This window comes from Sander vitreus, chromosome 15 (genome assembly GCF_031162955.1).
Source record: "Sander vitreus isolate 19-12246 chromosome 15, sanVit1, whole genome shotgun sequence".
Lineage (NCBI taxonomy): Eukaryota > Metazoa > Chordata > Actinopteri > Perciformes > Percidae > Sander > Sander vitreus.
This window is the reverse complement of record NC_135869.1, coordinates 18,487,476-18,512,540: the sequence shown is the minus strand read 5'-3', so window position 1 is coordinate 18,512,540 and position 25,065 is coordinate 18,487,476. Positions and strand designations below refer to the sequence as shown.

The window sequence follows — 25,065 nt, the reverse complement described above, 5'->3', positions numbered from 1 at the left end:
CTGACTAGCATGAGTGGAAAGAGGCCCAGACACAAGCCTCCATCCCCCAGTTGCATTTTAAAACATTGATTTAAAAAAAGATGCAGTGCCACTGAGTAAACAGCCAGCAATAACAAAAATTTTGACCTTGCCCATTACCTAGAAACAGGCCAGACATTTCTGTTATCAGCTCAACATTGCTGATTGCACAGTACGTCTAGGAGCTTTTTAGCTTCATAGTGCGTTCGGCCAGCGCTAAGATGGAAATGACTAAATAAGAAGTAGTGATTACATTTCCCCCCCAATTTAACTCCTGAAGCCTTGTTTGTTCTTGACAGTGTTCTGGAGGTTTCCTACTGTGGAGATTAGCGGACAAGAATGGAGCCTTGGCCTGTAACAGCAGCTTTGGTCAAAAGCCCAGATGGGACCTTGGTCAAAGCTGCAGCTACATTCTAACATGGCAAGAAGCTAGCAGGAGGTGGGGGAAGGATAAAGAATTAGATGTGGGAAGAGGGATGAGAAAAATGCATAAAAAGCTGTTCATAAACATAAGGCTCCTTTGTAGACCTTTTCAACACAAGCCAAAATTTAAAAAAAATAAAATAAAAACTTATTGCAGATTAAAACCAGCTTCATGAAAATGACACTAAAGTGGCTGCACCAAAGTCTAATATAGCTGTTCTGTTTGAGGAAAAAATAGACAAGGGAAGAAGAGTTGGGAGAGAGAAGCGTGAAGGAAATATTGTGGCAAAGAAGATGAAACACCAGAATGGCAGGAAAGGGTGAAGGTCTCATCTGTCATTTGATTGCCTACCTGTTTTATATCAGTGTTGGTCTACAGGCATCTGGAGGGGATGTGGCCTTGGGAGCGATCGCTCTCTGACACAACATCCCAGCATATGATAGCATGACTCAAATGATTTAATACAGGACACACTGAAGATGGGTCAGCGCACACCCCAGCAATTACGTTCAATAAAAAAAAACATACACACATATACATATATATATATATATATATATATATATATATATATATATATATATATATATATATATATAGTATATTGAATTAACTAGTATCAAAATACAGGAAACCAATGGGCTTTTCTCAAAATCAAAGCTATTTATCTAATAAAGTGTATATGGTGGGCTCTCCTGCTGATTCAAGTAAGTGTGAACAGACACTTAGAAAACCAGACAGTGGCTGAAGGCTTAACAGCTTGTCACCAGATGAGCAGGACACTAGGTATCCTCACATTGCTGGTACATTCTCTCTCAGTTCCTGATTTGCTGTGTTTTGTGGGGATTTTGTCTAGACTTTGTACAAGTATGAAGATCACAAAAGAGAAACATATTTGCTTTGGTAATGGGAAGCAAAAGAAAGTGGCATCAGATATCCTCCATTTCCCTGAAAATGATGCTGCCACTAAACCAAACCAAACTATCTGTCTCACTCAAATGAAAACTTAAAACGCAGTTCATACTATTTACATAAATTTACACTGTACTGTACATCTTCACACTTTCTGGTCCTTGCTGCAACCAAACATGGGCACATACAGACTCTCAAAGACCTCTGCCAAACAACAGATGTGGAATATGTGCTGCCATAACCTTAACACAGAGAGCTCTGTGCAGCTACATCTCTGCCTTTACTACAATAATAATAATAATGATGATAATACATTTATTTAATCCACCACAGTGCGCTGAATCGCCTGGCAGAGTCCGGTCTGCTCTAGTTTGTAATGACATGGCCCTGAAACCTGTTTATAATAACACTGAAATGCATGAGTTGGAATTGACAAAGGAACCCTCACTCCCAACCTCTCTCTTCTCTTTCCTGCTCCATCCTTCCATTCCCCTCTTCTCTGGAGCCTGGCCACGCTGCCGCTCTCCTCCGGTCCTCCGCAGCCATGTTTGGAAAAATAAACGGAGCGATTTGGAGAAGGTCAGGAGCAGAAATGACATGCGATGAGCTGAAGGGCGAAGTGTTGATGTGTGTACTGCTGTTGCCTGAACCGTCGTAGTTATTATGGACAGAGGGTCGCAGAGAGAGGATAGGAGTCTGTGCGTGTGTGTGCGTGCACGCGCGTGTGTGCGTGTGCGCGTGTGTGTGGCTCTGACCCAGGAAATGGCAAGAATGTGAGGGACAGTGTCAGCAGTCTGGGAGGTCTGCACGCCCGTCCAGCTTCACAATGTGCGGAGGTGCCATATATGTAAATGCCCCACACCAATATCCAAATACCACACAAATACACTGTATGCCAAGTATGTCAAATCACACACACACACTCACACTTTGTACTATAAAACATGACCTCTGGCCGTCACTGAGGGACATTAAAGTGCAACATGCTCAGTGACATGGGCAGTGGTTGCACACTAATACTGTACTCACCCGCTGGAGGTGCCGAGTGACGCCGAGCTGACAGAAGAGCTCAGCTTCCTGCTGTCCCAAAGCCTCACCTCCCGACTACGCATCTACACACACACACAAAGTTAAGTACTGTAAACACAAAAATTCATACCAACAGATGAGCTCATAGAATCTAAACGAGACTCTGAGTTCTTAAGAAGTTACACATATGATCATGATTTTGCACCATCACTGACAGGTGGAGAAATGCATGATGTAATTTTCACTCTGTCTCTGTCTCAGAAGCAAAGCCAATGTATTTCATTGCATGGAACCTTTGATTGTATGTGCATAGTGCAAGATAGTGAACATATATTGTTCCATTGTTAAAATTGTTTTATTTATTTATTATTGTGCCATTGTTTGATGGCACTACATCAACACTTAAACTGGCAAAAAGAAATTATTGTGTGAGCTTTTAGCAAGTAGAGAGTAAACCCTACTTAGCCAATCATTCTGAATATTTGAAACGGTCTCAATAATACACCATATTTGTATGAAATATGGACATAGATTCTGTGGCGTCACCCATAGGTTCCTTTTTAAAAAAAAATTTAAAGATAATTTTTTGGGCTTTTATTGCAAATGTTTAAATTAGGGCTGTCAGCGTTTGTGTATTTTACACTTCACTCGGCTTTGCGTCGTGCCTAACAGGCTACTATTTTGACCCTTTGCAGCACCGTTACTTATCATCAAGCTGCCACTTCTTTGTAAAGGGTCTTATAGACTAGACGCAGCCCAGCTGGCGCGTGCAAATGTGACGTCATGGGATCGCCGTGACTATTTATACCCGCGCTGGTGCTCACGACACTAGTTGCAGTCTTCTCCTGAACAGAGGTGGTGCTAATGAGCAAAGGCTACAGACATTGCTCTTTCTACGGACTAGAAGAAGAAAAAGGTAAACAACGACAGAACTGGCTGCCGCTTTGCCGTCAATGCTTCGATTTGATTGGATGACCTACTTTGTTGGATCAAGCCTTTCATTCACCGTAAAAGAACTCATCTTAACCCAGTAAGTTTACAAGAGAGACTTGCAGTCACTGTGAGAGTCCTGGCATCCGGTTGTTGGCGAACCCGTTCAGGCCTCCCGTTTCCGCTTTGTTGCGCGCCGCTGAAAAAAAAAAGAGCCATGCGCGACCTCTGCTCGCGCGCCATAAATCAGGCGCGCCGGCAGGATATTACGTCATTTTGACGTCACGATGGCCACCTTGGATGCGTCTACTGTAAAACACGCTTTACACATCCTGCTGCTGCAGGCTGGAGGCATGATGGAGAAAGACAGCAACAATGAAATCCTGAATGGCGCTTTTTATTTTCCAAAACTCCCGGACGGCTCGTAGACAAGTCGAAAGCCATATGCACATTGTGTAAAGCCGAATTAAAATATCACCGACGCACGTCAAGCTTGAGCTACCACCTATGGAGCTAAGCATAGTAGTACAGTTAACGTGATGCTAGACCACCGGCCCTCGGGGGGCGGGGGAGAGATGAATGTTCGGAAATAAGGAGGTTGCTGTGGCCCGCCGTACAGGTTAGTTTGACCAGCGGGCAGCAGCTTAATGGCGGCTCGTTCAGAATACGATCTCATATTTTAAGAAAATAGTTCACCGAAACGTGTTTCTGAAAACATTTTAAGCGAGAAATAGGCCATGCAGTTGCTGAATCTGTCTTCATTTCAAATCGACAAAGGTCAGTTTAAAAGATTTTCGTCAGATTTTGAGAGGCGTTCATCATCCCGCTCGTCATTTCCGGGTTAGCACTCTACCAATCAGATTGGTCATTGTGTCCGACTGCCCAGTGGCCGATTCAACAAGTAAAATCGGCCCAAATGAACACCGACGGCTCCTCCGACTGACGACGAACACGAAACACACCGAACAGACTCGAGTCACTGCCCTCGCCAGACTGTCCGACGGCCGATAATCGGGTTGGTGTGTCAGCGCCTTAATAGGGATTGACTCCCTTTTGGAGCTCGCCTCAAGTGGTTAATCGAGGAACAGTAGTTTTTGGACATAATTCAGCACCGGAGGTTACAGCTTGGACATCTATTTTAAACAGTCCATACTTGACACACGCCACTGCAGTGCGAACATAGCCCCGCCTCCTCTCATAACAAGGAAAGGCAAAGCATACAAGCAAGCCCATATTGTATCACCGTGGCATCAAAACTGGTATTGAATATTGATATTTTTCAAGGTATTGTATCAAAGTTAGAAATTCCAGTATGATGACAACATTAGTATCGAAACAATATTTTTATTGAAAAAGGAATTACCCTGTTACTGTAGTCTTGTTATATCATAATGTTCACATTTAACAATAAATATTGACACAAAAAAGTTGCTAACAGCAAAAGCTCATAATGGTCAAACCCTAGTACATTAGTACATTAGTTAGTACAGTAACGCATATGTACTTGTTTCACAAGATAATAACTCAGAAACACAGGACTCTTGGTAAAAGCAAGATGAACAAAGAGATTCTCACCATATCAAAGCCGGTGGTGAGTAAAAGGTCGTCTTTGGCCCACAGGATGCGTGAATCCTTGTTGTTCTGAAGGCTCTTGGCACTCTGCGGGAAAAACAATGAAACGTTTTAAATCAGACGACAAAATAAGACAACTTAAATAAATCTTACTTGACTTCTTGATCCTAACTTCGTGAAGTCAATGTCTCTATGATGAACCCTAACTTTAAACATAACCTTGAGGTATAGTTCAAGATAACGAGGAGGGTGATGATGAGTGAATGATTTGCAGGGAAGAGAAAAAGACAGAGAAAGGAAGAAAGAAAGGACTATTCGCAGAGGCCTCTGACAGATCTCTGCGGTTGGACAGAACAGGACTTGTCCCATGAAAGGAGCGCTTGTTATTGTTGATGTAGCAGACAAGGTGACTTCTGCCCCGAGCGCATCTTAGATTACCAAACGGTGACTCCACGTCTCTCTCTGTGTGTGTGTGTGTGTGTGTGTGTGTTCATGGTACTGAGACTTTGTTACACTGTTTCCATGGGGAATATGTGTCAAAACAGCACTGCCATGCTGGTTTGGTTGGTGGTCTTCAAATGTAAATAACACATCAGAGGTAAGAATGAGAAATGAGAACTATGCATGTCTGTAAGGACAACATGTAAAAAAAAAAATTTAAAAAAAAGGAGCAAGTGGAAGGAAGCATAAGTAAGTTAATGTGCTGGATTTTGTACGCATTGTACTCAAACACTGTGCTCTTATTGAGACAAGTCATAAATGAACTGTAATTGTGAAGATGAGGACAAACGAAAGATGTACAAGGCTGGCTCATAGACTTTTAGCCATTTAAATACTTAGAAGTGTTGTTTCTAAGTAGCTAGGGCTTAAAAAGGCCCTAAAACCATGCTATTTAGAGCTTATGTGTCTACTACCCGTTATGTATTAGTCAGTCAATGAGCCCCTGGGTATCTGTGTACTACTAATACTAGAGTTACACTGAGCTTTCCCATAAGGCATTGAGGTCAGCAATAGAGTTTCAATGGAACAGCAGCCCATCCGCCCACTGTGTCTCCCCAAATTGCTGCTGTCATTTTTATGGCCACACTAACCCTGAGGAGCGTGTCTGGACGCCTGTGTATGGCAAAAGGACAGAGGCTTATTTTCTAAGGCTTAACACTCCAATCTCTCCAGAGTGTGCTGCCTCATTCTCGTGTCATTGTTACATGGCAGCAGATGACAAATTGTAAAAACAAATTGGGAGAACTTGAGCTGCCCTGTTGCACCCCTAATCACGAAGTAGGTTAAAGGGTAACAGGGCTCTGCACTGGACAACCTCCATTAATGTACAGCTATGTTTGAGCCCAATGGGCACTTGCCAAATCTACAACTGAAGTTGACAAATAGGAATAAACGCAGACATATTAAATCCAGCTTGAGAGCATAGAGGGACACACATGTGGGCCCTGTCAATTCTAACTCAAACCCCCCCCCCTCCTTTTCTCTCCTTACTGACGTCACTTTCGCCACACTTCCAGCCAAGTGGTTTCAGAATCAACTGCTGTAAGAGAGAAACTGAGGTTCGGGTAAAATTTCTTTAAACGGTCTAAATCAAACATTTCATTGCCGTTTGCTCTTCCCAAATCCTCTCCAGGGTGCTTCTTACTCCAGTATGTGCGGACAATAAATGACCAACATATGTTACGCAGGTGCAGCAGGAGTTCTAGGGACAGAAGAAAATGAAGGATAAGGGTGGTCATTGTTTTAATGAAAAGGAATTTTAAAAGTGTACTCCCTTACCCATGTCAGTACGTTAACTGTCTTATCTTGTTTAGTAGATATTGATATGTAGAAATGAGGCACTGATTGTAGGATTAATCATTTGTTGATCAGCAACCACTCGGGGCAGTGACTAAGCACATGCAGCATCCCAAAAATCATGTCCTACCCTGGTTGCCTGGCAACCTCACTGTGACAAAAAGACTCCAGGAAGTTACTGGCCCCAGCTGATGTTTGCAAGTTATACATACTACAAGTAACTATACCAAAACCATTAAATGTAATTTTTACATTTATGTTTCTGTACGTATTGTAATATTGTATTAAAAGAACAAGATACAATGTGCAAATTAGTGAGCTTTAGAGGTGTTAGTAGGGAGATTTCTTAACTTTGAAGTGAGCCAGGCTAGCTGTCTCCCCCTGCTTCAAGTCTTCATGCTAAGCTCAGTTAATCACCTTCTGCTTTAGCTTCGTACTTAATGCACAGATATGACAGTGGTATCAATCTTCTTATTCAATGTTTAGAAAGGAAGGAAAAAGCCTTTTTTTAAAAGATAAGCCAGGCTTCTTATCACACGTCCCTTCACTGGATACGTAGAGATGAAATGGATCAAATTTCTCTCTAAATTTTGAGTTGGAAACAAGATTCTTTCCCAAAATGATTGACTTTTCCACTAAATGTAAAGCTTAGGCCAAGACTCCTGTGCTGGAACCATCCCTGTCAGTGAAGCAGAACAAACTATAAATCAAAAGCAACCAGTTGAATGTGTGCTTATAGGCCACACTGGTGTTTCAAACCAAATTTATTGTTCACAGCTATAAGGGGACTTGAAATTGTTACAGGGAGCACATGCCGACATCAAATCATGGTTTTGAAAAGGAAATTCTCAGATGTGCACTTCTGCACCTCTCTCAGGGATGATATGTCTTTGTCCATACCAGTGTTTTATCTGACACCATCTGTATGCAATACAGATGTTTTCTGGCTCCTGGTGTGCTCCCAAATAGCTTTATCCACTAAGAGGGATTTGAAAACACTCTACTGACCTAGCTCTCAAACACATTTCTTAAGCACCGCTACCAGAGCTCTGACAGAGTTGATAATAAGTCCTGGATTGAATAAACACTTAAATCGTAACTCAAGATCATTTTTTTCAGCCAGCAGTCTTGTGCAGATAACTGAACTCATATATGTCTTGATAAGTCCCTGCTAGTGAGTCAGTTGAAGAATAGCCCAGATGAAGGAGAGAGGTCCAGAGTAAACTAAGACCTCCAAAAAAAGTGATAGATCCAAAAAGAGCGGGGGAAGGAGAAAAGTTTACAGCCAGCACGGTATAAACAGACACGAAGGTAATTCATTGCCATTGAGCGGTTCATCACCGGCACCACTGGCCGATTTCCTTCCAGGGGCAAGACAATGCAGAGTTGGTACTCTGACCAAACTAGGAACGAGTTGAGCTCTGACTATTTTAATCTGCTCAGGGTCTGTTTGACACTGGAACTGCTTTTAGGAGCAACATGTGGTGTCTGATTAATATTTCTAGCTGACAGCAGGAGATTCCAATTGTGTTCATATTACATGCCAGAGTAAACAGCACAAATTCTGCATCATCACTTTTTTGCCATATTCAGTATTGGCAGTACTATTGCTGAGCACCAGATGAGTGTGTCAGAGAGATGTCTGAGTTTCCCATCATCGTAATTACTTTCTAATAAGATGAAAAGTAGCCTAATAGGGGTGAACAAGACTAAAGCCGTATTCAGACAGAGCTGAGCCCTGCATTAGAAAAACGCAGCCCCCTCATTTATTTGAATGGAGTAAGTCCATTGGCTCATTGGGGGTGCCAACGCAGCGGGCAGCAGCGAAACAACACATGGTCGTCCACCAAATAATTGTAATAGATGCAATAGATATCAAAACTACCACTAATACCCAAATATATGTCAACCAGCAGCTGGTGGTAGTCAGGGGTTGACAATGTCATCGTCTGGGGACCATAAATGTCTGTACAAAGTTTCATAGCAATCCATCCAATAGTTAATGAGATATTTCAGGCTGTACCAAAGTGATAGATCGATGGACCAAAATTGCCATCCTTAGAGCCATGTCACAAGCTTGGCTAAAATGGTATTAGGACCAATACACAAGCTTCAAAATACACCCATCGCTATCCTGCCTTCAGACCTGATTATGGAGTGGGGAGGGCAAAAATTCAAATTACTCCTTGTGGGAGTCAATAAAAAACACACTGAAAATATATCACCTTTCTGTGAACCAGCTCTGGAGCAGACAGGCTTAGTTTTGCCATTACAGCATCCCTCAGGCCTTCACTACGCTGCCTGAGCAGACCAGCTTCAGGGTTGAAGGCAAATAAACCGGCCTGACGTCTCTCACAGCAGACAGCTATGCACGCTCCATAGATCACACTGCCATGATGTCATCCTTCACCCGGATATGAAGGCACGTGCAGCTTTAAGCCGTTTGACGAAGATGTCATCAGGGCTTCATGGGTTGAGCGATAAAAGTGCAATTGAGGATTAGGGGTTTGTGCTGGGCCTCAGCTCACCTTTTCTCAATAAACATTTCAGCTTAAGAAAGCGTAACGCAGCTATATTACTACTAAAACCCCAGGGCAGCCAGAGGACACAACATCTGGGCCATGTGTGTGCGTGTATAAATGTTGCCAAACAGTATCTCTCCTCTGCAGTCATAAATTTAACTCAAATCCCATAAAAAAAAAAAAAAAAAAAAAAGACTCCCCCATCCCCCTCCCCCTTCCCCTGAACCTTACAGACAGGCAACAAATTGATCACGACACACTTGAAAACGGGGAGAAATGGATAGGGAGAGGACGAGAAAGTTTTCAAATGTTTTCCTTAGCAGCCAAACAAAGGATCCAAGCAGATGGAATTCACACAGAAGGACGGAAAGAAAAGAGAAATGGTTCATGACTTGACATAATACACAACGGGGGTGTAAAGAATCAGTTACACCTGTTGGAGTGGCTGGCTCACACAAACAATAAAGGAAGTCATCTGGAAAAAATATTACCAACACAGGTGTCTGCGTCAAGATGTGGAAAAATATTTTTCAGACTGCTAAATGATAAAAGTGATAAACCAGGTCTAACAACTATGAAGAGGGAATGCTCAAAAAGAAGAAAAAGAAAGCGTTGCTGGCCGGGATAATGCCAATCAAACTCAAGCAGGGTTTACACTACGGTTAAACACTTTGCAGACAGAGATGTGTAGACACAGAAAAGTGCCAGTCAGCAGTCTGGCCAATCATGGTTTTATAAGTCTATTAAATATCCTCTCCCAATATAAACAAATGAGGATTACTGCATCTCATTCTGTCCTTCTCCCTCAGCTATTTAACTTCTGAACATCGCAACAGACGGAGTACACATCTGTGTCACTCACAGAGAATGTTGATTCACCCACCAGGACAAATATCAGGTGTCTGTATGCACATATGGGAACTATCACAATCTCTGCATCTCCCTCTATGACTCTCTTTTTGTCTGTCTTTCCACCTCTATGTGTATCGGTTAAATGTGGGTGTAAGTCTTTAACAAAGAGTGCCAGTGGTGCAGAAATAAATTAAGTGTGCTGGAAGATCAAGTGCTTATTTTCTCAACTTCACCCAGTCTTATTACACAGTTTAATGGGAGATCCTCCAGTCAAATAATGCGTGTTTAGAGTAGATAATGTCAATCATATACTTCTGCTCTGAAAAGTCATCAATCATTTGGATTGGACATCAGATGGTGTTTACCCTCCCTGCTCCCTATACAACATCTGTATAATCTCTGATTGCACTGAATGTGTAAAAATTCACAGTAAGTGATTGGGCGTGTTGATGACGTTTCATGCCGCTCACACAAAACTGGAAGAAAACATCTGAGGGTGAAGAAGGAGGTGATTTGCATGAAGACAACAACAAAAATGTCTAACTGAAGACACAACCAGATTCGGGAACTTCTGTCGGTTAAGGCCGATGCCAAAACCGTTAGACAAATTTAGAGAACAGCAAGAGACTTAGTTGTTTATGACTAAATTATGAACGGCTCCATGACGCGGTGTAATCTGTCCTGCCTGCTGCACGTTCTACCCAGCGCCACTGCTTGTCTAAACCAAACACATCCGACCGACACGGACAATCTCCTGTTATGTGCTACGTGTGAGAGGGAAACTATGTTGGGACCTAATGTCTCGGACATAGTTTGGAGTTCATATGTGAAAACGGCTATGCATACATGAGAATAAACTTCTCATCTAACACTTGGCAAAATTAGCAAAATTTCCCAAAATGTCAAACAAGAAATTGAGACTTGTGACACATAAAAAAGTCTTGTAAGTAAACTTGTAATGGTAGATACGTATATGTTGCCCCGCCTTATTGTAACTCAATTTCATGGTAACAAAAGGATTTTGTTTGCCAGTTCTTCAACAGTTCTTGTCCCTGCTTTGCTATGTAACATTGCATGTCTTATAATGTAGGCAACACTACACCAATTTATAGCTGCAGCCACTCATCTCTTCAACCTGCTCCTTATTTTGGCCCCTCTCCATCTTTCCACTCTTCTCACAGAGTCATCATTCCTTTTCCTTTAATTTCCACTCCTCTAATCAATAACCGTTGCTTTGTAGCTTTCATCACCCCTGAAAACAACTCTCTCGCAGGCTTTTCATCCATGGCTAATTGGTCTTTTCAGCAATTACTGGGTTTTCTTCATCCTGTTCTGTCTTCATGGCCCATTTAATTTGTGTTTCTGAGTCAGGATTCACTATCTCGAATGTAACCCTGACTTTACAGAAGCAGGCAGGCTTCTAAAAATCGGACAGATGGGGGGGAGGAAAGAAGCAGAGAACGGGGGGGGGGGGGGGGGGTTGAAACTCAAACCAGCCATTTTATTCTTTCATTTACCCTGCTGCCTACTATTACTTTTTCTCTGTTAATTGGAACCATCTTACATTTCGCTCATTTCTCCAAAAAATCCAGAAGCCCATTTTTCCATGTCTCCTTCCTCTGCTCTCTCCCTTTCTGAAGATGAAAATGAATGTGCGAGGTCAGTAGCTGGGCAGGGAGTGTAATCTAGGGAAATGACAACACGGAGTAAATCCTTAGGTGCAGCTGAAATATCATAAATCCGAGGAGTGACCCCACTGACATGCAGGGGTCATACGTCTCACGATGGATGAACTAGAACATCAGCGAATACTAATAATAGTACATGCAATTTCCAAACAATTATTAAGTGGCAAAATACATAATAACCAATGCGTACCTTAAAATTTTAGCCAAGTACAACTTCTACTGATTCACCTCACAGACTGTTACGGCCATCATCCTTGCCTGCAGTCATTCTTTCCCCCGTCTCATTTCCTTTGTGTCAGCAAATGAAAAGCACCGTGCAGTAAAAAAAAAAAAACTAGCTGAGATGTGAGCCAACAGGCCTATGAGCACAGCCACGAGGCTAGGTCTACTCTACAGACACCAGGCAAGACCTGCAGCCCCTGGGGAGAGACTAGTGATACAACTGGACTGATCCCCAGTTAAATATAGTATCCAGCTAGAATGGGATATCCAGATTTCTTCTCCTTAGGTCAGTAGTTTGGATCTTTTTCTTTTCTATCCCTTCACTCTTCCTCTTAGCCCCAATTCGAACAAATGTGGAGGGGTAAAGATAAGCCACAGAGGAGGATAGAGAATAGAGAAATAAATAGAGAAAAAAGGGCAATACTGCACCCTTGGTTTTACACACAAGACACATCCATCTTATGGGGATCGGGGGGGTATTTCCTCAATTTCATCCTACACGCTCCCCGAACACTACATATACCATGTATCACATATCCTATATTTCCTTTATCATAAGGTGACAGGTGCAATGCTGTCATGGATTTTGTTACAGTTTCACTTTTGGTCTCAGACAAAAATCAAATAACAGATCTGAAAGCTGCATTTACACATAAAGACAAAATCAGTTATCAAAATAGTTTCCTAATAATTTTCTGTCAATCAACGGTTCGGTTTACCAACAAATTGAATGTTTCAGCTTAAACGTAAAACTCTTTAAAAATATCATGAATCTCTGGATCAATAATTACACGTTTCTGGCCGACAGGACAGAGAGCTGGCTTAGTTTCTTTGACCCATGGAGACTTTGTGAGACTGATCGCCACTGACTCCCCGCCGCAAAGACGTCACCCTGTGTTTTAAGAGGGCAGGAAAAAATACTGGCCCTAGGAATCATTCTACCCCATGGAAAAATAAATCAAGAGGGGAAAAGAGGTAGATGGAAAAAGGGAGTTTAACAAGAGACCAGTTCCCTGATGACAGTGCATGACAGAAGTAAAAAGATAGCGAATGTCAAAGTGTTCGGAAGAAAATGAGAAAGATACATTAAACGAGAGATAAAGACAGCAACAGCACAGGCTAGACAGATGTTTTAACGCTGCATTATATATAAGATGTGTGGTTTGTCCATGAGTGACTAAAAATCAGGCAGGAAAAAAGGACGTTTGTATGTACAAGCGCTCTGGTAGCCGCAGTGCAGGAGGCCCCGCTTTCTCACCGGTGTAGGCTTTCATGCGCTGGCAATACACTACCTAACCTCTACTACTGCTGCAGTCATTTGTTTGCTGCAGTCTCTGTTCTCTCAACATTTAAACTAATACACTTTCCAGATCGGCTAAATTAAAAGAGCTACAATTATTTTAAACAGGAGGTTTCATTCAATTATTTGTGTCAGGTGACACTAATCCATGGAGGTGAATGGACACACGCCCAGCCAAAAAAACATCGCAAATACTGTATGTCCTGCCTATGTCTATTTGGTGGTGAAGAAGTAATATTATCCAGCATGTGCCTTTGTTAAATGATCTGAGAGGGCAGGTGTAAAAAACATTTCCCAGCCTGAGCCAGCGCAGGTTGCTTGCTATCCACTCAATCATTCACTCAACAGATCTAGCCAAGGCTCACTTGGTTTTTATTTTGCTTATTTTGGATGACTACAGACAAGAGGTCATCTGCCTATATATACTAGATTGATGGAGCATTCAGGAAAAGAGCCAAAGAATCAAGAAAAAGGGCCAGCTAAACTAGTCGTGTAAAAATGAATTGTGGGAAGTAAATAATCCCTTAATCCAATGGTGTTGTCTATTAGTATTGATAGAGTCATGAATCACACATCAGGATGGCATTAAATGTTTTCCAAACTCAACTCTGAGTCCTCCTAACTAGGTTTTGGGTGCAGTGAGGCAGACTTGCATTGTGATTTTTGGTCCAGGCTAGGCGAACAAATCAGTTTAAGTGCCCTGCTAAATGAAATGAAATCCCAAAGTGGTAGAAAGGCTGTGATTGTTGAGCTACGGTGCTAATTGGGCCGTGTGGCCGCAGTCAGAAATCCAGCCAGGCAACTGTGCCAGCTTGGGCTGTGGTCAATCGCACCAAACTGTGGCGGTACTGGCACCAACTGCACTGAGCCTACTGGCAAAGGTCTCCCTCTGGGAAAACTACCCAAGGTCACAGAGGCTGGTTTTGGATCAGAGCATCATATAGAGCTGGTCGGTTCCCGGAACTAACATGATTAACGGGACCATTGAATTGCCAGAATACGCGTTTTAGTCCAAAAGAAGCACTAGAGAGCCAGAAGAGATTTCAAGAGCATGTTTGGTGATCTCCGGGGTTTTTGATGGTTATTGTGGTTATTGAGGTTAAAACAATGAATATTCTAGAGATGCAGTAGCTTGGTCCTTTAAATCCAAACAGATATCCATGGGACAGGACAGGGCACTAATGACAGAGGACGGAATGATGCTGCTGACAACAGCAAGAACTCCGACACCCAGCTGATGAGAATATGCACACCAGACCTGCTCTGTAAAAAACAAAGAGATGACTCTCTAAAGAGAGGGTGTGTTCAGCGTAGGAGCACACAACACAGAGTTAATCATGCCCACACTGTTGGAGACACCATGAAGCTCCTCAACCCCTGTAGCCTGACACAGTCCTCCAGTGCCTGTTGTCATTTATGGCTCTTTCATAGCTGCGACGGTTACAGTTGGCTGGCTTTGCTCCCTCCCTGAAACCACTTCATAGAGGCTTCACATCTTCAAAGTACCCCCACGCGTTTGTATGGAAGCATGATTTGTGCACAGTTGGATTCGCTTGGTAGGCACATGTGTGCAAGGCATGTCATGTTCATGTAATTTGTGCATAATCATGATAATCTGTATAAATACTGGGGGCTATTCTTTTGTTTTACAAACCTTTCTTGATCTACCATTTGTTTGCTGTAATGAAAGTGTGATATTGGAACTTTCCTGCATCCACTTCAAGGACTTGAGAAATGTTATATATCAAAGCAAAATTCTGCAACGAATGGTAGAAAAACAAGTTTAATGTAATTAGAATTACTGCAGCAGGTGTTAGCCTAAAGGGGCATACATGTGCAATGAGATCAAGTGTGTAACATGCTAAACAATGCTAAGGCTTATATATTTTAAACGCCCAGAGCCCAAGTATTGAGCCCTGGCATACTCTATGTGACTATGACTGACAGCTTGATTAATTACCTCATCTTCACTATGGTAACAAACTGCTCAATCTCCTGCCGCCGCTCACACTGCTCTGGAGAGAATTCCCAAATACGACAGGCCCTCCAACGCAAACTTTACCCCAACACTCAACAGCTTCACTCAGGGAGAACTATTTAGCTCTTGCATGAAACCACAGATTGTAGCAGAACCTGTTGTCTTAAGAAGCTTAAGACATCTTAGTAAAAGATGACCTAAGGAAGTGGCATTTTTAAGACATGTGTTAGCCAGATTTCAGGGCCCTCTATGCTCACAGAAACAGTAAGCATAGAGGAAAAACATTCAGTGCCAATGCAGGTATGCAGCTGTGGCTCAGGAGGTAGAGCGAGTCATCGACTGCACCACTGTTCCGGACATTCCCCTTTACTTCAAGTTTCATACGACACAGGGTCCAGTTAGAAATATGTACATTTATATTGTTCCTGACTGACTGATGCATCAATTTGCTTAACTTTGGTCAGTTAATTGATATTATGTAATATGGAAAAATAGTCAAGGTGGTGAAATAAAAAAAATAAAAACATTCATCCCAGGTAGGATTTAAAGTCAGCGCTCAGCTTCAATTGGCAATGTTAAAAACAACAGACAAAGCCAGTATTCTTGGTGTAGTCATGGACTCAGACCTAAAATTCAACAGCCACATTAAGACAATTACAAAGTCAGCCTACTATCACCTTGAGACTATATCAAGGGTTAAAGGACTCAGCAGGATTTAGAAAAACTTGTCCACGCTTTTATCTTCAGGAGACTCGACCTACTTTACAGGTCTCCCTAAAAACTCACATCACTCCAGTTCTGATGTCTTTACACTGGCTTCCTGTATCTCAAAGAACTGATTTCAAAATACTACTGTTGGTTTATAAAGGCTTTTGGGCCAAAATACATTTCTGATCTGCTGCTACATTATGAACCACCCAGACCTCTCCGATCGTCTGGGACAGGTCTGCTTGTTGTCCCCAGAGTCAGAACTAAACAGGGGGAAGCAACGTTCAGTTTTTATGCTCTACATATCTGGAACAAACTCCCAGAAAACTACAGGTCCGCTGCAACTCTGTTCTTTTAAATCAAGGCTTAATACCTCTCTTTTTGATGCAATTTTTTTTTTAAAGTAATTGTTTATTTCTTGCACTGCATTATAACTTTTATTCTTGTATTTAATATCTGTCTTATTCTATTTTAGCTGTTTTTATCTTTTTGTTTTTAATTGCTCGTTAATGTTTTAATTGCCTTGTTGCTGAAATGTGCTATCCAAATAAAGATGCCTTGCCATGTTAAACTGTGCGTAAGTGATTAACATAATTATATCAGCAATGTTTACACTTCATCAATGCTGCATGGCTATGATTTGTTAGATTTCAGCAAAATACCACTCAGCTGTTATTCCACTTGATCTGTCCTGTGATTTTGCCAATGATAACTCTAATTATACAACCTTATTTTTTTTTTTTATAAAATAATAATAATTACAAAAGACGCTGAAATAATGGAAAATCTTACAAATACAATTATTTTTAGACCGAATCAAATACGAGGTGATATAACGCCAATAAAGGATATACAGTAATCAATGTCAGACATAATTTTCCAATTTGGGCATGCCTACACGATATGCCTTACAACTTGGCTTTGTATCTTAGAAAACAAAAAAACAAGACTCTGTAAGTAGGCAACACATCTTTTGCATGCTCCCTAGTTAGTTGTCTAACTGAGAAAAGTACAGAATGAAATCACTGAGCTGTTGGTCTTAAAACTCTCACCCCTTATATGCAGCACCACTGTCTGACCTCTTAGCTAACCACCGGTATGATTAAGCTAGCATATGGAGAAAACCAGGATAATGGAAATAGCACCAGCGTTTGGTCACACTAAGGTTAGCTAGCCTAGCCATGGATGGAGCCCACACTGCACGTTATTTCCCTCTGGGCTCTCTGAGGTTGGCCTCAGCTGTGTCTTGTTCTCGCTATGTCGTGTGGGGGCCTACTGTATACCAATGTATATGTGGATTTCATCTGACAGTCTGACAGGTCAACTTCTGCTATGCTGCTCAGTCGGATTTAAAGTGTGCATCTCAATGATTGTCTTGTACACATGCTAGTGTATGTCACAATACGCACACATCTATGTAATTAAACTCCCTGCAATGACCAGAGGTCTGATGCACACAATCCTACTTGATCTGTACCACTGGTACAAACATCAATTCACACACAAAAACAGTGCCTGCTGCTTTCAGATACTTGCATGCCACAAAACCACACACTTAAAAGGAGAATTCCGGTCAATTTCAGGGAACACAGCGAATCTGACTGCAGTAGATGTGACAGAAAGGCATAAAAGTTGTGTTAATCCAGCCAGTGCACATACCTCTGTTTATTTCCTGTTTTCCGGTCAAGTCCATACTAGTCGATTGTCGAACTCATACAATCCAATATTCCAGTCAAATTCGCTGTGTTCCCTTAGAAGGAATCGCTGCACATGGGTAGGCACTTGTAATGACATTTCGAGCATGTTTAGGGACTAAAAACACGTTTAAAACTTGCCCTGTTTAAGCCTGTTGGGTACTAACGCTAGCAGGGGGATAACACGGTGTAGGCGGCACCGATTGTTTTCATTTTTTTGGTACTGCCAGCACTCCAAACAACAGAGCTACTTGTTGAAATCGACCGGAATTCTCCTTTAAACAAACCACAGTAATCGATCAATGTTAAAACAACAGCGGGTAGAGAAGATCAGCGACATGCCAGTTCACACCTCATTCTGCTGTTCCAGCTGTGAAAAGGCCAAAAAAGACCAAATTAGATAGACAGATACTTTATTGATCCCCAAGGGGAAATTCAAGGTCCCAGTAGCTTAAATACATCACACACAACATACACATACATCATGATGACAGGATGAAAAAATAACAAATCCACATGAATGATATGGAAAATAAAAGAATGTACTAAATTCTCCCTGCTCTTATAATACCTCCAGGAGCTGCAAACTTTGGTCAGGTTTAAAACAAAGACAGAAATTATTTGCTTGTTTTAAATAAAATGGAGCAGCGCAGAGGGTGATTAAAGCCACATTGTAGTTCTTAAAAAGTGAAGTAGAGATAAAGAGGGCAAACTGAGGTGAAGTCACATGAGAGCTGTGAGATGCTGAAACTGTAATGATAAAGGTTGTGATTAATTTCTTGTATTAACTAAAGACAGAAACTTGCCAAAACAAGTGACTACCATGAAGACTGATCTCATTTACCAAGACACAATTATCATTTTTTTTATTGAATCTTCCTTCTTCCAGCTCCTTGTCCCTCAGCTCTTAAAAAAAAAGAAATGCAGTCACAAAATAGGGCTGACAGCTGAAGAAGGCTGACTCTTCCCTCTCAGGATGCAGCAGGAAAAACAGCTAATCGTCAAAAGTTTTGGCTCCAGGTGTCACCCACATGTGTGCGTAGGGCCGTAATTAGTTGAGTCCCCGAGCAGCCAGCACATTAATAAGGCCTCTGCTCACAAACATGTGAGCAAAGAGCTCGTCGCTGCCAGCTGGCACCCACCCTTACCCTTCCTCCAAAAAAGACACACACACACACACACACACACACACACACACACACACACACACACACACACACACACACACACACACACACACACACACACACACACACACACACACACACACACACACACACACACACACACACACGATTTGCTAAAGCAGCTAAAAACTTCAAACGTCCCCCATCTCTTTCACCCCTGCACATCTTGACCCCCTCAGATCCTTTTCCAGCAACCAGACTGACCAACATTCATTAACTCATCCTTTTGTTTATACCCACACACACAAAGCGTTATTCAAAAATGACATTAAACCAAACCCAAGGCAAGATTATCCCTTAGTTTACAATAAAAATAAGCACAGAGGAGTTAAGTCATAAAAACTAAGCATTGATGTATCAATCGTAATTGAGTCAGACTCCATCCAAGGCAGCAATGGAATATCCAGATTTTAGTTTTAGTTTTGCCGAACTGTTTAGAGTTTGTTCCCTCATTAGGAAAGACACCTCTCCGCACTGCCAAAATTATTCAAACTATAACAAACACTGGCAGAGAGGTGGCCAGTAGCACAGGGGGATGGAGAGAGATGAGAAGAAAGAGGGCACAACATCTGTGCTGAGTTAAACCACTGGCTATTACCAGGTCCTGAATCCAGCAGGGCCTTGATGGAGGAAGATACAGGCACAAGACATATTTCTTGCCAGGTGTTTTCTCTCTGTCTTTATGAATGAGGCCTGAGATTTTTACAAGCTGGCGAGAGGATGTGAGTGCATCATAGTGTTGCTATAAAGAAAATAAAAGTCATCTCCCAGTCATCACTGTCAAAAAAAATAAGTTTATATATTATCTTGCACTACTGTGTTAAATTGTATGCTTCAGGCCATCACACATTTACTGGGGAGCTGAAATGTTGGAGAAGGAGAATGCTGCGGTGTGTACAGAGGAATATTTCTGCTATGTCATGTTTACATCTGGAAAGAGAAATTTATGTTAAATATATACACATATTCAGCAGTAAAAAGCTGTGTTTAACAGCCACACTACAGATGCAGAAATAGTGTATGAGAGACTGGCTATTAAATCACGTTATCATGAATGGTATTGTTCCAGCCAACAAGCATTATCGTGTATGTTGGCTATATACACGCATAGAGAAGTATTTTTGGCTCAGCTTCAGGTAGAATTATGCAGCTTGTGTAGCTGGAATGTAGAGCTCAGCATTGAGTAAGGCTGTGACATTCTTGGAATGAGCCCCCGGTCTTTACAGACATTATATTCACATTTCATAATGTTGACTCCGTATGCCTGTGGTGTTACTACCAGACATTCGCCAAAGTCTAAACAAGCTTCATTCTGCGGGAAGTATCAAAATCTCATTCTCTGGCAAGTGTTGACATTATGTGAGAAGAAATCATTTGTTGGTAGAACAGAATACTGAGCATTTTCGGGACTGAGAAAGAAATTTCCATATCTGTATCTACATATTTTAAATACTTTTATACAAACGTATGCGGTACTCATTGAACTCTAAATGTTCAATTTGTATTTGAGCTTGCCCCCTCCATTTTTCTTAAACAAATTAAACATACCATACCAACATTTTTATCAAGGATCCCTTAAATCCGGTTATTAAATATAGCAGTTTGATGCAGAATATATAACAGTTAATAACAGAATAAACTTATTATGAAAGACAACGTAACAGTGGCCAGGTTGGCTCAGTGGGTAGAGCAGGAGCACATATACTGAGAGGTTTATGCCTCGACACAGAGGTCCAGGGTTCGAAAACGACCTGTGACGATTTCCTGCATGTCTTCCCCCCCCCTCTCTCTCTCCCCTTTCTCACCTAGCTGGCCTATCAAATAAAGGCGGAAAAGCCCAAACAACGTAACAGTGTAAACATAAAAAAAAGTTTTGACTATTAACTTACTTTAAACTATTAACAAACATACTATTCACTAACTAACAAAACACACAGAGAGAGAGAGAGAGAGAAATTTATGGCAGGATATAAAAGATGGTATGAGTTGCTGCTCTCAGCCACCTATAGCAATGAAACCGCTGTGCTTTCCCTTGGCTCTGCCCAGCGTTCCCTCCTCAAGTCCAAACCCATTCCAGTTCGTGGTCCTCTCTAATTTCACCCAAAGCAGCAGAAGCTTTAGCTGAAAAAGAGGAATCTGGCCCCCAAGTCCAGCAAACTATTCCCTTTTCCCGTCTCCCTCCTCTTCCAGCGACCGCAGATCGACAGCTCTACGGCCAGCACTGGCCCAAAACTATGAGGGGTATTTTCAGCACTGTAATTTGAAGCACACATGGTATACACACACACCAGACATACTCAGAACCACAGACTCAGCAAATTCACGACATATCAAAAGATACAATAAGACAGGAGAGAGCAGACACAAATGTCTGTGTAAGGCACGTGTCCTTACATCCACAAAACAACTTGTACCATTACAATCAGGTCAGCAAATGTGCCGGCCTTTTCTCTCCCTGTGTGCTGGGTCTGACCAGTCGGGTAGCTTAGTGCAAGAAAGCAGGGCGGAGGCCTAACTACATGGAGAAGTGAAAGAAACTCATCTGAAAACAAGAGGCCAGTATAGGGATGTTATGGCAGAGAGGGCAGAACCCAGAATAAAAAAAATAAAAAAGCTTTAATGCGACATGTGTTTATCTTTGGTGCTTGATGATTCACCACTTTGTTATCCTTTCACTGTGTGTGATTTATATCTGTAAAAAACAACATTTTAATTGATTTGGCTCCATTTAAATTATTTACTATTAATGGACTGATGGGGGGTGTCATGAAAAACAGACAAGAAAACAAAACTCAAATCTGAAATTCAATCAGCTCTTCAGTAGTGGGACAGGAAGCGAAAGGATGCCACATGTACGGACACACACTCTCCCTGTGTGTGCCAACCACCTAAATACAACTGCCTGCATGCTCACGCACATACATACACACATGCACTGATTACAGATGCAGTATATACTGCTCCTCCTGTCCAAGACCTTAATTACCCTACACAGTCTTATTTCCCATAAATACAACGAGGACAGGGCTGTAATTAGGGCCTATATTTACCCCACCTGGCTAGGGGAGAACACAGTTCAGTGCTGGCCACAGGGATGAGCCAGCCCCACCCGACCATGCTGCCATGGGTGGAACCAGGACAACAGTGGTCGCACATGAGCTGTGTCCCAGCTCAGGGGTTGGATCTTTGGAAGGATGGGGGGCATGTAGGTACACCTCCTGCCCAAATAAAACAGACTAGCCTCATGGTGCAAACGTCCAAGTTTATCAGCAATAGTATGACTGTAACTTAAGTGACTGACAGAGGTGAGGAGAGCCTTTGTTCCGAGTAACCACTTGGACTATGGGATAGACACTAATGATGGTACCGGAAAAGCATGGATAAAAACAACATTTGATGGAAATAAATAAATGGCACATATTAGGCCTTTTGTGTCTGATCTGGTTGTTTTAGATGCACAGCACTTTGATTGTGTATTACAGGGAAATACAAACCTTTGCCATCTCAAAAAACAAAAAATACTATGCACTCTATTCCCTTACTTCACTCTAATGCTCTGCAGCTTTCGTGAGACATCCATCCCCCTGACAACTGACTGGCTCTCATGTAAGAAGCCAAACAGATCTCCAAGTGAGGTTACAAACGTAAATAGCTTGGGCACTTTCTGCAAACCCTCTCGGTTTACTTTGTGGCCAGATTGGCTTTTTCCTGCTATCACATCTACAACAACAAACTGATCAAAATGCAAACTGGAGAACATGGCAGTGCTTTACTGTGCCCTTGCATCACAAACAAACTATTTTGTTGAATCTTGTAACCGCTGATACAATGTGAAATGCGTGAAATGTTGCGTTTTATGGTGTCATTGCTTTGCTGGGCCATTTAGAAGTTAGAGCTTCATACTCTTTCTATGCATCCAAATTACTGGACTCATCATGTTCAGTGGGTTTAAGATTCATCGCCCGCACCCTTTCAATCCTTCAGCAGACGGGGTGCTGATAGGAGTGGCACTGGCTTAGGGCTGCTCTATGGGAAAAAAATCTAATCACGATTATTTCGATCAATATTAAACTCACGATAATTTAACACGATTACTCGTTGACTTCGGGAAAGATTTTCAATTCAATTATTGAACTTAAAAAACAGTGGAAAAAGTTAAATAAATCAAGAGTAAAAAAAAATAATACTTAATACTTTTCCTATTTAAACTTTATTTTTTTCATTCAGAACACAGAGTTTACTTTCAAAACGTAATGAGCTAAATAATCGTTTTCCTCGAGGATTCTGTTTTTCATTGGGAGCCGAAATCTTAATCTCGATTAAATTTCGATTAATTGTACAGCCCTACACTGGCTCTCCCATTCTCTATTAGTAGCGAGAGAGAGAGAGTCGCACATCTGAAAGCTGTCAGTGTGAGGCTCTGCCCACTCAAGGGACTCCAAATTAAACAAATTAAAGACCTCGGATATTTCAGAGCGATAGGCACAAAGAACAAGAAAACAAGAGAGGGCAAAACTAAAAAAGGAAGAGCAACTCTCTAATAACTTTGAACTGGGTCCTAACTCTTCTTTGGTGTGAAGTGGTGAAGCCATGTGTGGGGTGCAGAGGAGGACAGCATGCTGACTCAGGCTTCTTCACTCCTTGGTCCTCCTCTCCATGGCAGTGAGACCAATAGGATTAATGAGAGAGTGGGGGGGGGGAGAGAGTAGCGAGACTAGTAGACTTGGCTCAATGGTCTGGGGGCCCAGCAGTCTAAAAGCAACCTTTTACACCACAAATGTAAATTTAAATGTAAAATGATGTTATTAGTTTTACCACTTGTGGGCTCTGCCTTGATATCAACTTTAAAAATGATACAGAAGGGAGAAAGACAGAAAGAAAAAGGACCGTACAAAAAAAGAGAGTGAGTGGGCATAAAAGCTAAACTAAACAAAACAACTTTATTTTGACCTGGTTGGTCTTTACTTACTAAATAAAAAAATAAAAATCACAGATTTCTCAGCAACAGTCAGGTAGTGTCCACATACAGATTTCATGGACTGCTGAATGCTAAAAAAGTAGTGATGACGGACTGGTTTTCTTTTGTACTTTTATGGAATTATAACATTTCCTAACGGCCCTGTAGCAAATGTTCCTTGGCCCAGTACCAGTTCACGGCCGCAGTGGTGGAAGAAGTATTCAGCTCATTTACTTACAACAATGTAAAATACTCTGTTACAAGTAAGTCCTACATCAAAAATCTTACTTAAGTAAAAGGTACATACGTATCAACAGCAGTTAGTATCAAAAGTAAAAGTACTCATTACGCAGCAGAATGGCCCCTCTCATTGTTATATTATCAAATATATTATTTGAAAAGTCTGCAAAGTAAAATATAGATACTAGATGAATGTGGTTTAGTAAAAAGAAAAAGAAAAAAAAAATATTTGCCTGTGAAATGTAGTGAAGTGGAAGTATAAAGTAGCATAGAACCGAAGTACTAAAGTCAGTATATATCAGGGTTTGCCGCAGCACTTTGCAGTTAAGGGGCGCCTAAATAACGCGCGCCTGCCGCCTTAAAAATTATCCGCCGCGTTACTCTGTCCCGTTTTCTCCCTTAAATTCCAAACCACACAGTTGACAACCTGCAGGTGGAGGCGGTGGAGACAGGCTCGGACATAAACGCCACGGGCTGCTGTGGACTTGTCAGTCTCGCAAGTGGTTTCAGGAAAGTGGCTACATGTGTCCGACAATGCACAGAACATTAACCGGTACAAGCCTACAGCTGTCCGCGGACACGGAGTGCGGAAAATGCGTCAGAGCCTCCCGGACGGGTGAACTGAGACTCAGTTTCCTGCTTGTCGGTCAACGGTTAATGATCGATTAACATTTAATTTCATTGTACTATCTTTTGGAAGGCTGGCTGCCAAAAATCACCACTTACTAGTTAATTAATTAGCCTGAGGTAAACGCTAGCTATCAGTAAACAGAAGTGATGTGGTGTCTGGTGTGTGCGCCTGTCGGCCCGGCCCCCGTGAAGCTCCGACATGCAGACAGCAGATGAGCAGAAGAAAGTAGCTGCACCTTGAAAATGAATACTGAAAAACAGAACTATTTTGGTACAAACATTTAATCGCCATGTGGCAGATAGCCACATAGATATAGATTGATATAATTTATTAATTATATATTATTATTTAAAAAATAAATATAGAGTCTGTAGTTCCCATGTACCTTTTTCACTGCCGACTCC

The 25,065-nt window shown here is 41.8% G+C and overlaps 1 protein-coding gene across 1 annotated transcript in view; it reads right to left on the bottom strand.

The window, feature by feature from the left end:
* coro7 (coronin 7) overlaps positions 1–25,065 on the bottom strand; it is a 120,095-nt gene that overhangs the window by 84,431 nt on the left and 10,599 nt on the right. Inside the window, exons 8-9 of the mRNA XM_078269709.1 lie at positions 4,889–4,972; positions 2,384–2,466 (exon numbers count right to left, since the gene is read on the bottom strand). Of these exons, the coding sequence (XP_078125835.1) occupies positions 2,384–2,466; positions 4,889–4,972 (167 nt within the window). The remainder of the gene's footprint in view (positions 1–2,383; positions 2,467–4,888; positions 4,973–25,065) is intronic.